Raw genomic sequence first — 14,211 nt, 5'->3', positions numbered from 1 at the left:
ACAGCCTTATTCTTTTTATAATACTTGTATGCCTGGGGACCAGGTACGTGCACACATAGACATAAAAGGGGGCTTGAGCACCGGCCCTTTTTCTTCCTCGAGAGAAAGTGCCCTTTTTTATGGGGAGTGTTTTTTTTAAAAATAAATGAATACATGTATATGCGTGTGTGTGTGTGTTTCTGTTTGCGCACAGCTTTCCCTGTCAAACAAATAAAAAATCTAAATATCAAGTCGGGTCGGGTCGGGAAATGTTGAGACTTTCTCCCCTCTGTGCAGGCGCAGCACAGCAGTGTAGAACACATTGATCGGCACATGCACATCACGGACAGGCAGAGAGCCGCAGAAATGAATCCCTCCCTCCCTTTCCAGTTGTGTTTGTCTTGGTGTGGAGGTGAGTGGTGAATAATGTGATGAACAACAGACTAAGCTACCTGTGCCTCGAATTTACAGCTTGTTATCTAAAAAACAAAAGGCAAATATGGTTAATTTGTCTTGCTAACATCCATGACTCATGAGAGAGCTACCATGTAAGTTAGCTATAGTTTAGCCAAGGCAAGGCCTAGGAAGTCTAGTAGTTTAGACCAGTGCTCGTTCTTTCACTGCATGATTCAGTTTATTAAAAAATGCATTTAGAATGATCACAAAATTCAAAATATGGGGGCAGAAATTTATATATTTATATCATTTCATATAGTTAATCAGTATCACGCATAGACTGACGTTTTTTTTCCACCAAAAAGCAGCATGATTACAAATGTGATATTGATTTTTATACAGCAGTTCAATAAACAAGAATTTAATATTACGACACTTACTTTTACACATAAAATTGACTGTTTTTGCTCTATTTCGCTAACAAATATAATTCCAGTTTGCGTCTCTGGGCCATATGAGCAACAGGACATTGTTTGTTCCTGAATGAATCAACCGTTTAAATGATTCGGTTCAATCGCAATGACTCACTTATTAACAGTGACTTGCTGCCACCTACTGGCAGTTTTAATTTCACATTTAAAGTATCTTTTCTTTTTTTTCTTTTTTTACAATTTCAAATATCAGTAGGCCTGTTCAACGTTTTATGTTTAAAATATCAAAACATAATTTATGCATTTGTAACTGCAGGTTAAATGCACTCATGTCCTGCATTAAACAGTGTGTAAATGCATCTAAATGCCCCTTCTAATGCAGCTTCTGTGTTTTCTCTGCATTGCAAAGATGAATTTTGTCCATACTGATTTAATTTGCTTGTTAACAGCCCAAATTACTTATTATTCTAATTGACTGATTAAATTTAATAATTTGACTGAAAAGATGATGCGCACTTTTAGAAAAAAGGGCTTTATAAAGGTAAAAATTCTCATAAAAGGAAAAAAATCTATTTAAACTTATTGGAAAAGATTAATTTCTATCACTGCTGTGAACGGATCACCACACAGAATATACAGAATATCAAAAACTTTAGGAGTCAGCTGTCCATGGTAGTCCTGAAGATATCAGCACAATAACACACTCAGCAAAATATTGTCTAATTATCATTATCAATAAAATCCCAGAAAATATTGAGATATATTTTTGACAATATCGCACACCCCTAACATATCTAACATTTTGTTTAGAAAAAAATGTAAATAATTATGAGAAGTGCCATTTTTTCCACTTGAGCCCCTGCCCCTCAAAATGTCTGTGCACGTCCCTGCTGGGGACAACATACAACAGGAGCTAAACATCTTCAGTGCTCATACCCCTAATAAAAAGAAATCTGCCCTTTTTGCTCATTGGCACATGTTACACTTCCAGGCTTTTTGAGCCAATCACCTCAACCTATATATGCACATAAAACAACAACAATAATAATAATAATAATAATAATAATAATAATAATACATGTCAAATGTAAGCAAATTAAATTAAGATTTATAACACAAATAACCCTTTCTGAGCCAGCTGAAGCAGAGTTTCACTGGAGTGTACAGTTTGGCTATTTAACTCCCCCAGCTGTTGAAAATCGAAATTGCAAAGGTGAAGCAGTTTGTCTCAAAATGCAGTTCAAGAACTGAAATGTTTTCAATCCATCCTCATGTATACTAAGTTTCAAGTTTGTACTAGAGGTCCTGAGATCAAGTGAGCATGAGACAACCTTTGGTGAACGTACAAAGCAGGTGTTACTGACAATTGGTGCCAGTTAAGAATTTTTTTGAGGAGGCTGATATAAAAATGAATATTGATAAAACCAATAAATGATAGCATAACTTTATATAAGCTTGCATATATGGATATTATCCTATTGATAATTAGTGACGCGTTATAAACTCTCTTATCACCAACTCAACAATACAGTAAATAAGCAGAACAAATCACACAATATACGGATTATGACCATTATAAACATTTGTATGTGAGAGCATTTTTGAAATGTTTGTTTTGATGTAAAATAAACCTTGCTGTTTTGCTTTTTTGTTAAAGCAGTGTTGCTTTTGTAAAGTTATACAGCTACAGTTGTAAGCAGGTTTGATGTTTGTTTTTTTCCAGTTTGTATTTATAGCACTCGGTTCAAATATGGATGAATGGCTAAACGTAGATGTGTGCTCATACTGCCAGCTCTTTATTCCAAAGATATACTACAAGTCAGTGTATTCAGTGTATATTGTAAGTTGCTTCAGAGGCATAAGGTATTGCAAGTATTACATACAGTACAACAATGATAAAACAGTGCACTGGAAATTTAGTTTTGGTACTTAAGTACATTTTAAAAGCATGTACTTCTGTACTTTTACTTAAGTAAAAATCTGTCTTTGCAAATTTCACTTGTAATAGAGTAATATTTGACAAGCAGTATCTGTACTTTTACTCAAGTAATGGAGTTGTGTACTTTGTCCACCCCAAGAAAGAAAAATATCTAGGCTATTATAACTAGCTATTTTTAGCTTCATTGTTACATATGTTTTGATCTACATTTTTGAGGAAACACAACCTGACTGAGACTATAGATTTTGTAGTAAGGCCAGTAAAATAAAATTATAAATTACACAGCAACCTGAATTAATGCATGCTCCTATAAAAGATGCACTTTGCTTTGTTATTTTTGAAACTATTGTTTATGTTTAACCTTTTATTGTGCCTTGCTTTGGCACTTTATATATGCTACAAATAACTAATAAAATGTAGGCTTAGTATCTTAGCTAAGTCTTTTGCCTGTTGGAACTTAGCGATTTGTCTAATTAAAAAATAATGACCTTTATACAGGTACAACAAAACTTTCTTTACCAAAACCATGACAGGAAGATGTGGCTAAAGCGGTCAGGTTGTATAATGTGCACAAAGTCTCCACCCCAAAACTCAATAACCCTTTCAAAATTGATATTTTGTCCTGCAGAAAGGCCCGTGGCATGTGTAGTATTCTACAGATCAGTTCATTAAGATGACTAAATTATCATTTTACATGCAATTGCAATTACATGCAATATAATTAACCTGAGTGAAGTAAAGATTTTTCTTTAATCCTTTGACAAATTGAAAACATTTGACACAAACAATTCATAAAAACACTCAGGCAAAGCTTCTCAGTGTATACTGTACATAGTTTAAGCCGGACCGAGATGCTAAAAATGATTGTGCAGGTAGTTTAATTTGTATATTTTTTATGTTTAGGGGCATTTGCTGTGGGCACTCTACTGCATGTGTCTCAACCAGAGTCAGCAGTGAGAGTTCAGCCTGGACACTCCACAACTCTTCACTGCTTCACCCCAGACGATGGACACTTTAAAGTGTTCTGGTTAAAATTACAAAACAGTTCTGCTCCAGTTCTTGTGGCTTTGGCTGAATCAGACAAAACTGGCATAATGATTGGAGAAAAATTTCAGGATCCCTCAAAGTATAGATTAACATGGAACCAGCTCTGCTTCAGTCTCTCAGTACTGAACATCGAGCAAACAGACATCGCTGTGTACTTCTGTGGGATATTTTTATGTATTTATTTATTTTTGGCAAATGGAACAAGACTGATGTTTGAAGAGTCTTTCAGATTAATCACCCATTGGCCCAATGACAGAATCCAATGGCATGGGCGAAAGTATTCAGCATGAAAGTCTTTTTGGCACATTGTCTTTTTGGCAATTATATTTTATATATATATATATATATATATATATATATATATAAAATCTATTTCATATATTTCATTTTTTCATATATAATACATTTCTTGCACCTTTGAATGTACAGACCTAATGAAACACGGTCATGTTATCTTGCTTTCAGCGGCTTTCAACGTTTCAGATCCTGTGCATCAAGAACGGCCTGCTGGTTAGTCCAGTTACATGCAGTTAGTCTATTAGCGACAAGCACTAACTGGCTGTTGTCACACTTATTTCTGCTGTTAGATTAATCCATCAAGTGAAAATGTCCAAAGCTTATCATCAATATCGACATAAATTTTATCACGACTTAATATATCGTTTTATCGCTCAGACCTACACAGAACACACATCACAACATACAAACTTAAGTGCATTGGTTACATTAAACATAACAATGTCTATCCTGTCATCCCAGTTTGTCCTGTAATAGCTCACACATTCTACATTTAAAATTTCTACTCACCTCAAACCATAATTTTTTATCTCGTTAACAGCAAAATAAACAACAACAACAACTTTTAACTTACATGAAAAGACAGAAATCATTGGCTCAAATTACTCAAACCTGGAGAAAATAGCCGCATTTGCACATACTGTAAGACTGTAATTCCTTCACACAAACCTGGCCCCCTTTTGTCAGCTAAACAGGAGAACTGATTCCTCTTTGTTATAAATCATGGTAAACATTTTGTGTCCCTTTATATAACTTATGCCGTTTATATCCTATGTCAGCTTGTTGATTACAAACATAACAATGTCTATCCTGTCATCCCAGTTTGTCCTGTAATAGCTCACACATTCTACATTTAAAATTTCTACTCACCTCAAACCATAATTTTTTATCTCGTTAACAGCAAAATAAACAACAACAACAACTTTTAACTTACATGAAAAGACAGAAATCATTGGCTCAAATTACTCAAACCTGGAGAAAATAGCCGCATTTGCACATACTGTAAGACTGTAATTCCTTCACACAAACCTGGCCCCCTTTTGTCAGCTAAACAGGAGAACTGATTCCTCTTTGTTATAAATCATGATAAACATTTTGTGTCCCTTTATATAACTTATGCCGTTTATATCCTATGTCAGCTTGTTGATTACTTTTTTTTATCATAATTTAACTTCTACTGCCTTTAAATGGTTGTTTCTTTTTTCTTTTGTTCTTCTCTACCCTTCGCTTTCTTTGTCTCTGCACTGTATCAGTAATTTGTATTGTTATTTTTTCCCTCACTTTTGAATAAAAAAAGTTACATTTACTTTGTTTCTATATAATTTTAGCTCTGCGTTTAATCTTACTCCAATTTCAAATCATTGTATTATTTAGAATGAGAAGTACATAGCTGATGAAGCGAAATCTTGCTGATTTTGTGCAATATATCAATCAGATTTTTGTGAAGACAGCAGACACCAATTTTTTTTATAAGTTCTACCATGTAAATGTGAATGTCAAGCAATTATCTGCAATATTTTCAGGTGAGCCTGATATTAAGCTCCTTCTAACAGGCTACATTAAAATATATATGATGATAATATCAATGAAGAACTGAATTAAAGAAGGGTTATTGTAAGAGTTGTGGTTTTTCAGCTTGACCTTCTTGCGTTATAAGCGCTTCTTGATCACATGCATAGAAGATGAAGGGAAATCAACATGTGATCACAAAACCGTGCTGTCATCAAAACTGTGATCTGATTTTTATGAAGACAGGTATCTCTTCATATTGTGTAAATGCTATGATGGAGACATACAAAATGTGCAGTGGTTAAGGGTCCCAAGGACAGGTTTGAGAAGCACTGTTGTATAAAACGAGGGTGCTGGCAATGATTTTGAAAACCATAGGGGGCTGTAAGGAGGGATAGTAATCTACTCAAGATATTTTAAAGGGGTCATATGATGTTATTTTAAAGATCTTTTTTTTAGAATATCCATAAATTGCATTGCACAAATTCGAACATCTGGGTTGTGCTGTTCTATTGTAAATAAATCTTAACCAATGATTCCTAATTGCATCTACTTCCGGAAGGCCAAATAATGTGCTTTTGCTTTCGCACTGAAACACAAAGCGTCTCCCTGACATGGCTGCATCAACACTACTGCAGTTCCTGAAACCACGTCTTCTTTCTTTGCGTACACATTTGGGCGGCATTATACAAAAAATTTCCACATAGTGACGTAGACATGTGGGGGCGTGTTAGAACGAGCCGTTTTAAGTAGGCGTGGTTGACTTTAGGTTGCAACTTTACAGATCTTCTTTATGCACCAAGAGCTTGTAACACTCCAAAGAGAAAGGAAAACTTGAAATCGCAACATATGATCCCTTTAACTGAATGAGCGTGACATCATACCTATTGCAGCAGACTTGCAACCTGGGGCCGGTTGCATAAACTGCTTAGACTAGTCTTAAAAAGTTAGTCATGTAATTTTTTTCTTCTAGACTGGTCATAACTTTTTTAAATCAGTTACAATAAGGTAGACTGCTCTAATTTCAATTGAAAATTTAGACTGGATACCCCTTGGCTAACTGCTAGTTGGACAAACTAGTTCTTAAGACACAGTCTTAACATAGTGACTATTGGTGCTTTTCCACTGTGTGGTACGACTCGGCTCGGCACGACTCAGTACGGCACGGTTCGGCTCGGCACGGTTTGTGTTTCCACTGCAATTCAGTACCGCTTTAGAGTGGGCGGGATTATTCACATGTCATTATAGTTGTGCCGCCTCTAATACCACGACTCCTAAAAAAAACGTTTTCATTCCGCGTCACCATAATTTAATGATATTGTTTTGTGGTGTGCTATGGTTTTTCTTTTCTTTTCAGGGTTTCTCCAAGTTATGTTTTCGAAAGCAAGTATACAGGCTCATCCAGGACAAAGTGTCACTATGTGGTGTTCACACAATATTCATGTTTCTGGAGATCTGTACTGGTTCAAACAAATAGACGGTGCTGTACCCATTACTATTGTGCACATGTTATACACCGAAAGTCTTCAGAAGGTTGAGCCAAATTATTTCAACAATTTCACAAAAGACCGCATGGTCATGGATCAGTCAAGCAAAAGCACTGCCCTAACAATTAAGCAAGTGAAAATGTCTGATTCTGGCTTCTACTTTTGTGGAGCTACAGGATATCACATGAAATTTGGCAATGGAACAAAGCTTCAAGTGAAAGGTAATCATTTTTGTACCTCTTTCATTATACTCTCACGTTCATATCATATGTATAGCTCTTTGTTTCACTTTGTCATTAATAGTGCATGTAGGAAAAACACCACACTTGTGACCCTGGAGCACAAAAGCAGTCATAAGTAGCACAGGTATATTTGTAGCAATTGCTAACAATAAATTGTATGGGTCAAAATTACCGATTTTTCTTTTATGCCAAAAATAATTAGGATAGTAAGTAAAGATCATGTTACATGAAGATATTTTGTAAATGTCCTACTGTAAATATATCAAAACTTAATTTTTGATTAGTAATATGCATTGATAAGGACTTAATTTGGACAACTTTAAAAGCGATTTTCTCAATATTTAGATTTTTTTGCACCCTCAGATTCCAGATTTTCAAATAATTGTCTCTCGGCCAAATATTGTCCTATCCTAACAAACCATACATCAATGGAAAGCTTATTTATTCAGCTTTATTCAGATTATGTATAAATCTCAATTTAAAAAAAAAATACCCATATGACTGATTTTGTGGTCCAGGGTCACAATTTAAATACCTTTGTAAATGCCACAATGGTAATTGAATTATCCTTGCCAACTGTTTTCATATCAGAGAAAAATTACACAGGAACCTCAAAAAAGGGTATGTTATTTTATCTTTAATATTAAAATTAAAACTGCAGGTGTTTCATATTTATTAATGTTCTTGTTTAATCTGTTGATTCAACTTACTGGGAAAAATAAATATATAAAATGTGTTCTTTGTGGCATCACTTAAAATGTATTTGAATTTTGAAATGATATCCACTCTTTACAGATCATGAGCAATCATCCGTGTCTACTGAGGACTGTTCTAGAGGCATCTATTTCAAACTGACACTCCTATTTGGTGGAATCATTTTTTTTACATGTATTGTTCCTCTTATTTTGGCGATTATCAGGGAACACAGGAAGCAGAAGCATAAAAAAGGTAAACTCTTTGCACATAGAAAAATTAAGTTAAATCACAAATTTGAAGTGAATATTAAAAATGGCTTTGAAATGATGACTTTTTAATTTCATTATCGTACAGCAACTGATTGTCTTTTTCTCTGCTTTGTGCCAGTCGCTGAATGTCAAGCACAACAGCATGATGACAAGGTAAACTCCACAGACTTACATTACTCTAAAGGCTAAGTAAAATAATTTACAGACAATCCCAGCTTCACCTTATGAAAACAAGCAAAGCTTTTTTTTTTTATCCCAGATCACACTTTTTTATCATAATGAACAAAATATTTATTAAGAACAAAATATTTAATTAATTTATGCATTAATTACTGCTAATTAATTATTGCTATATGAGTTTTATTATTATTATTATCTTATGATTCCAACTAAACAATATTATTTCTAATTCTGTTGGCTGTTAAGGATGTGAATAGCATTTTTTTTTCCTGTAGAATTTGTTTAGAGGGTAAGGAAAAGGAAAACAGTTTACAAAGACTCCAGAATAAAATGTATGTTGTCGTATGATCACCTGGATTAGGATCCTGACATACATGTTTGTACTTCTTTGCAGGAAAATGATTCAGTAGAATATGCTGCTGTGTATTTCTCAAAAAAGAGACTCAAAACAGCAGGACAACATACTAAGGACCCAATTGCTGTGTACACCAATACTACTTGAAAACATATTATTTGTTAAATAACTATGGTTTATTTTTAACTAACAGCTAAACAGCATCACTGTTTTACTCTTTAAAAATGTAATTATTGTGGTGATCAGAGATCTGTCTTTTCTTTGCACTATTGTAAATACTGGTTAAGATTATTAAATTTGGTTGCAATACTTTGACTCCTACTATTAATTCACTCGAACACCATTACACAAAGCCCTTGAATTTAGGTTGAGCTAACAATTAAACATCAGAGTTTTAGGTTGCATCTCAGTTTGGATGCCGCTTAAAGTGTCACACTGGTTATTATACATGGATCTCATGGTTACAAACTCATAAATTGTAGTGTTAACTAATACCATTTAAAGTTTGCTCACTCGTGGCTAAATAGCAGTTCTACATAGTCACTTTGTTGCAGGTTTTTTCATGAGCCTGGGTTGTCACTTTCATTCACCTTAAGTTGAATGGTTATGCAGAAAGCTACAGTCCCAACCAGAGGCGGACAGTAGTGAAGTATTTTTACTCTGCTGTAAAAGTACTTTTCGGGTGTCTGTACTTTAGTGTTTTTCTTTAGAAAACTTTACTTCACAACATTCCAAAGCATAATATTGTACTTTTTACTGCACTACGTTTCATATTAAATATAATTTAATACTTAATTACATTAGAAATCTATTACTTTCTTTCTTTTACTCAAGTAAAAGTAATTCAAAGATTTACTTGAGTACAATAAAGTACTACATTTTTAATGTTCTTAAGTATTAAAGGTAAAACAAACAACAACTTTTATTTATGAAATGAAGTGCAGTAAAAAGTATGAAATTATGCTCTGGAATGTAGTGAAGTAAAGTTTTCCAAAGAAAAAAACTCTGATAAACTACAGATACTTTTTACTAAAAATACTTCACTACTGTCCGCCTCTGGTCCCAACTGTGTGTCACTTTCTGGGCCTTCAGAGAATTAAAATCAGGATTTTTATCAATTAAGGTAAAATGTATCGTGTCAATAATATAATTCAGAAATGATTTTAAATTAAAAGTACTTTTCGGGTGTCTGTACTTTAGTGTTTTTCTTTAGAAAACTTTACTTCACAACATTCCAAAGCATAATATTGTACTTTTTACTGCACTACGTTTCATATTAAATATAATTTAATACTTAATTACATTAGAAATCTATTACTTTCTTTCTTTTACTCAAGTAAAAGTAATTCAAAGATTTACTTGAGTACAATAAAGTACTACATTTTTAATGTTCTTAAGTATTAAAGGTAAAACAAACAACAACTTTTATTTATGAAATGAAGTGCAGTAAAAAGTATGAAATTATGCTCTGGAATGTAGTGAAGTAAAGTTTTCCAAAGAAAAAAACTCTGATAAACTACAGATACTTTTTACTAAAAATACTTCACTATTGTCCGCCTCTGGTCCCAACTGTGTGTCACTTTCTGGGCCTTCAGAGAATTAAAATCAGGATTTTTATCAATTAAGGTAAAATGTATCGTGTCAATAATATAATTCAGAAATGATTTTAAATATATATATATATTCAAAGACACATTACAGTCAAACATGCTTTTAGTTCTTTGCTGCTTTGGAACATACGTATATTCTCAAAAGTGCTATGGAGAAACTATAGGCAGCCAAAGCAGTAAAGAAAACATCACATTATTATCAATATATCTGATCAACAGTGAATCTTCTTATTTTGAACTAGTAGCCATGGACTCGCCTGTTGATTGACAGGTCTGTCATAGTTTGACGTAAGCATAAGCCACACCCCCTCACATAAAAAAAAGCACATTGATTTCCTCATCTTAATTTCCTCGTTGGTTCTAGTCTGATTCAGTACTGCAATGGTACATATAATAATTTCAGCACTGGTGATCTGTGGCACGGGTAAGCATTACGGCACTATAATTACTTCAATCATGCAAGATTAATGAATGATTAATTCAATAATAATTAGTAAACATTAGGTGTGAAATAGTTTTATGAGCTTTTGGGACTTTTTGGGGAAAATTTTTATCAGGATTTTAAATATAAATATTAAAACACTGTTATTCCTCTGTGGGTTTTAGGCTTGCTTACAGCTGTTAAAGCATCTCAGATAGACAATGTATCAGCTCAACCAGGAGAGAATGTCACTATTTGCTGTCAACACAACTCAAAAGCTGGAAGAAACATACACTGGTTCAAGCAAACAAAGAGTTCTGTACCTATTGCCATTGTATACATGATGATAAGCTACGAGCTTAAGGAACTGCATACTAATTATTTAAATGGTTTTCAACAAGATCATCTGCTGATGTCTCTGAACACCAAAAACACCTCCCTACGAATTTTAAATGTGGATGTTTCTGATTCTGGTCTGTACTTCTGTGGTTGGAACTCTTGGATGATGACATTTGGTGATGGAACGCAGCTAGAAATTAAAGGTAATCTGTCCTTATCAGTAACACTATTGTAAAGGAATGTTTTTGCTCCATGTCAAGTAGCAAAATATAACAAAAAATAAATTACATAGTACACATATTTGTGGATAATTTTTAATGTGTTAAATTACTAATGACTAAATATATTTAAAGTCTTTATTTATTGTGCAGAGAGGAGTGTAACACCACTGCAAAATGAAACAGAAAATACAAATAAAGGTGTTTATCATCTGAGTTTCTTTAACACTCATAACATTCATTTACAATAATGCTTTTATCTGAATGGCGGTTTGTTAAAGTAAAATGTAATTTAATTTGAACAGATCTGAACAAGAGGCCGATTTCTACAAGAGACTGTTCTGAAAACATCTTTTATAAGCTGACCTTTATTTTTGGTGGTATTATTTTTATTCTTACCATCATTCTGCTCACCACGCTCATGATTAAGATACAGAACAGAAACACGCAGGGAAAAGGTAACAGTGCATCTATTCAGTTCAGAAGATTTAGGCTATATACACTATGGAATGGATCTAATTTGGGAAATAACTGTGCAGTGAAATAATTGTACGTTTATTAAAAGCTAAACCTCTTTTTTTTAGTCTCCATTTCTATCGCCGCAGATGCTGATGGCCATGAAACACAACAGCCTGAAAACATCTTTTATAAGCTGACCTTTATTTTTGGTGGTATTATTTTTATTCTTACCATCATTCTGCTCACCACGCTCATGATTAAGATACAGAACAGAAACACGCAGGGAAAAGGTAACAGTGCATCTATTCAGTTCAGAAGATTTAGGCTATATACACTATGATGGAATGGATCTAATTTGGGAAATAACTGTGCAGTGAAATAATTGTACGTTTATTAAAAGCTAAACCTCTTTTTTTAGTCTCCATTTCTATCGCCGCAGATGCAGATGGCCATGAAACACAACAGCATGAGGTAAACTTATTGTTAAAATAAGAATGTTCATTCTCTGAATGCAGAAAAAGCACATTTGAAGCCATAACCAAAAAGTAAAGTTTTTTTTTTTTTTTTTTTTTAACTCAGAAGTCCTCTAAGAACTGTAACATCAATAGTATTGACAAAAATCCTTGAAATTAAAGACCAGGCTGACTGGTCTACAAAAAGATTTAAATGCTATTCAAATGATTAATAATGACAATAGTTATAAACCATAAATTATTTATATTGAAATATTACTTTTACATCTAACATTCTTCAGGTGAAATGTTTCTTGCGATTGTTTTGCACACGGCCTGCGGGCCTTTTCTGTTTAGCTCTAACCATGTCTTTAAAAAGGGCAGCATAGTTGAAATAATTTCATGTGAATGCAACTCTTGAGCAGAATATCGCTCTATATTAGGGACATTTTATATGGTTAATTGTTGGAAGTAAAAATAAGGCCCAAAAATAGTAATGGTATAAAGTGAGAGAATGTATTCGGATGGTAATAAGCTTTACATATACACAAAATCCTTGTTTCTTGATTGTTTTGTTTATCTGATTTTCTTCTGTACATGTTTTAATTAAATTCGTTTTTAAATGTTGTTAAATACATCTTTCAATCTGTTGCAGGAGCCTCATTCGTCAGTGTATGCCGCTCTACAATTCTCAAAACACAAATCCAGAAGAGCAGCCAGAAATAGAGAGGATACAGATGTTGTGTATTCTGCCACTAGATGCGGCACACGGTCAAATACTGTAGCCTACTGTAATGTTTAAAAGCCATATGTTCATCAAGACTCTAATATATATATACAGTATATGCTATTACTAATGCCATACAATTAAAGTGAATGTGAGCTCTGCAATGTTGAGTATTTTCAACACAATAAAAGTTGTAAAGATCAGATGCATTTGAAGGTTCTAAGACGTTTAATTTATATTTGATATGTTCTCTGTAAGTTAGATATAAGCAGGCCCTTACTCAAAAGGCAGGGGTTGTGAATGATATCATTTCCTATAAAGACCCAGACAGGAAGAAGCTGTTCAGTGTAGAATGAGACGTGCTGAGGGGAACTTGAGCGGACCAAATTACAAAGCTGTAAATATACACACCAAAACACGCACTGTTCAACACAATAAAAGTTGTAAAGATCAGATGCATTTGAAGGTTCTAAGACGTTTAATTTATATTTGATATGTTCTCTGTAAGTTAGATATAAGCAGGCCCTTACTCAAAAGGCAGGGGTTGTGAATGATATCATTTCCTATAAAGACCCAGACAGGAAGAAGCTGTTCAGTGTAGAATGAGACATGCTGAGGGGAACTTGAGCGGACCAAATTACAAAGCTGTAAATATACACACCAAAACACGCACTGTAAAAAAAATCAAAAGTTGAGAAAACTTAACAGTTTAAGGCAACCAGATTCAGGAGATTTTTTTAGAGTTTTCTCAATTTTTTTTTGTAGGAGATTTTTTCTTTTTGTTGTATAAACTGAAATGTCCTCAAGCTGGTTGCCTTAAACTTAAGTTTCTCAACTTTAGATTTTTTGCAGTGTAGCTGTACAAATTATTAAAAATCTTATTATCTATGCTCACATTTGATTTGACAACAATTTAGTACTTTGTGAGCAGCAGCAGTATAGCCTGATCATTATGAATATTGATAATATTACAATTTAAAGAAAATATTAAAATATTGTTTAAATCTGATTAAATGTGTGTGTAAACTGTTTAAATCAGATACAAGCTTTCTTAGATATCTGCATACCAGTGTGTGTGCACCTGCTAGCACATGAGAGCATCACAGTTTGACTGTTTTCCACCCACCAGACTGACCCCCAGCTCATCTCTCAACCACA

The 14,211-nt window shown here is 33.7% G+C and overlaps 2 protein-coding genes and 1 gene segment (V, D, J or C); all 3 read left to right on the top strand.

Annotated features, from left to right (window-relative positions):
• The window catches only part of LOC107557278 (uncharacterized), a 6,106-nt gene extending 1,799 nt beyond the window's left edge, over positions 1-4,307 (top strand). The window contains exon 5 of the mRNA XM_016240640.1: positions 4,258-4,307. Coding sequence (XP_016096126.1) covers positions 4,258-4,307 — 50 coding nt within the window. The remainder of the gene's footprint in view (positions 1-4,257) is intronic.
• A 2,626-nt stretch (positions 4,308-6,933) lies between these two features.
• LOC107557276 (Ig lambda chain V-V region DEL-like) lies at positions 6,934-8,974 on the top strand. The segment is given in 3 exon segments: positions 6,934-7,306; positions 8,411-8,445; positions 8,867-8,974. Coding segments are annotated over 3 exon segments (516 nt in total).
• Positions 8,975-10,770: 1,796 nt separating this feature from the next.
• Positions 10,771-13,128, top strand: LOC107557275 (uncharacterized). The gene is made up of 5 exons (XM_016240639.1): positions 10,771-10,852; positions 11,044-11,400; positions 11,721-11,873; positions 12,314-12,345; positions 12,982-13,128. Exons 1-5 carry the CDS (start codon positions 10,819-10,821, stop codon positions 13,126-13,128), a joined length of 723 nt encoding a protein of 240 aa, XP_016096125.1. The 5' UTR covers positions 10,771-10,818.
• Positions 13,129-14,211: the final 1,083 nt, after the last annotated feature.

Source organism: Sinocyclocheilus grahami, unplaced genomic scaffold (assembly GCF_001515645.1).
Source record: "Sinocyclocheilus grahami isolate Dianchi unplaced genomic scaffold, SAMN03320097.WGS_v1.1 scaffold596.1, whole genome shotgun sequence".
Classification (NCBI taxonomy): Eukaryota; Metazoa; Chordata; class Actinopteri; order Cypriniformes; family Cyprinidae; genus Sinocyclocheilus; species Sinocyclocheilus grahami.
The sequence above is the reverse complement of the archived record's forward strand: the minus strand, read 5'-3'. Positions and strand labels throughout refer to the sequence as shown.

Bases quoted from the DNA above. Each gene is read 5' to 3' on its own strand.
- LOC107557275 (XM_016240639.1), top strand. From the start codon at position 10,819: ATGGTACATATAATAATTTCAGCACTGGTGATCT. The intron at 11,401-11,720 runs GTAATCTGTCCT...TAATTTGAACAG, and splicing joins AACGCAGCTAGAAATTAAAG to ATCTGAACAAGAGGCCGATT. The intron at 11,874-12,313 runs GTAACAGTGCAT...CTATCGCCGCAG, and splicing joins CAGAAACACGCAGGGAAAAG to ATGCAGATGGCCATGAAACA.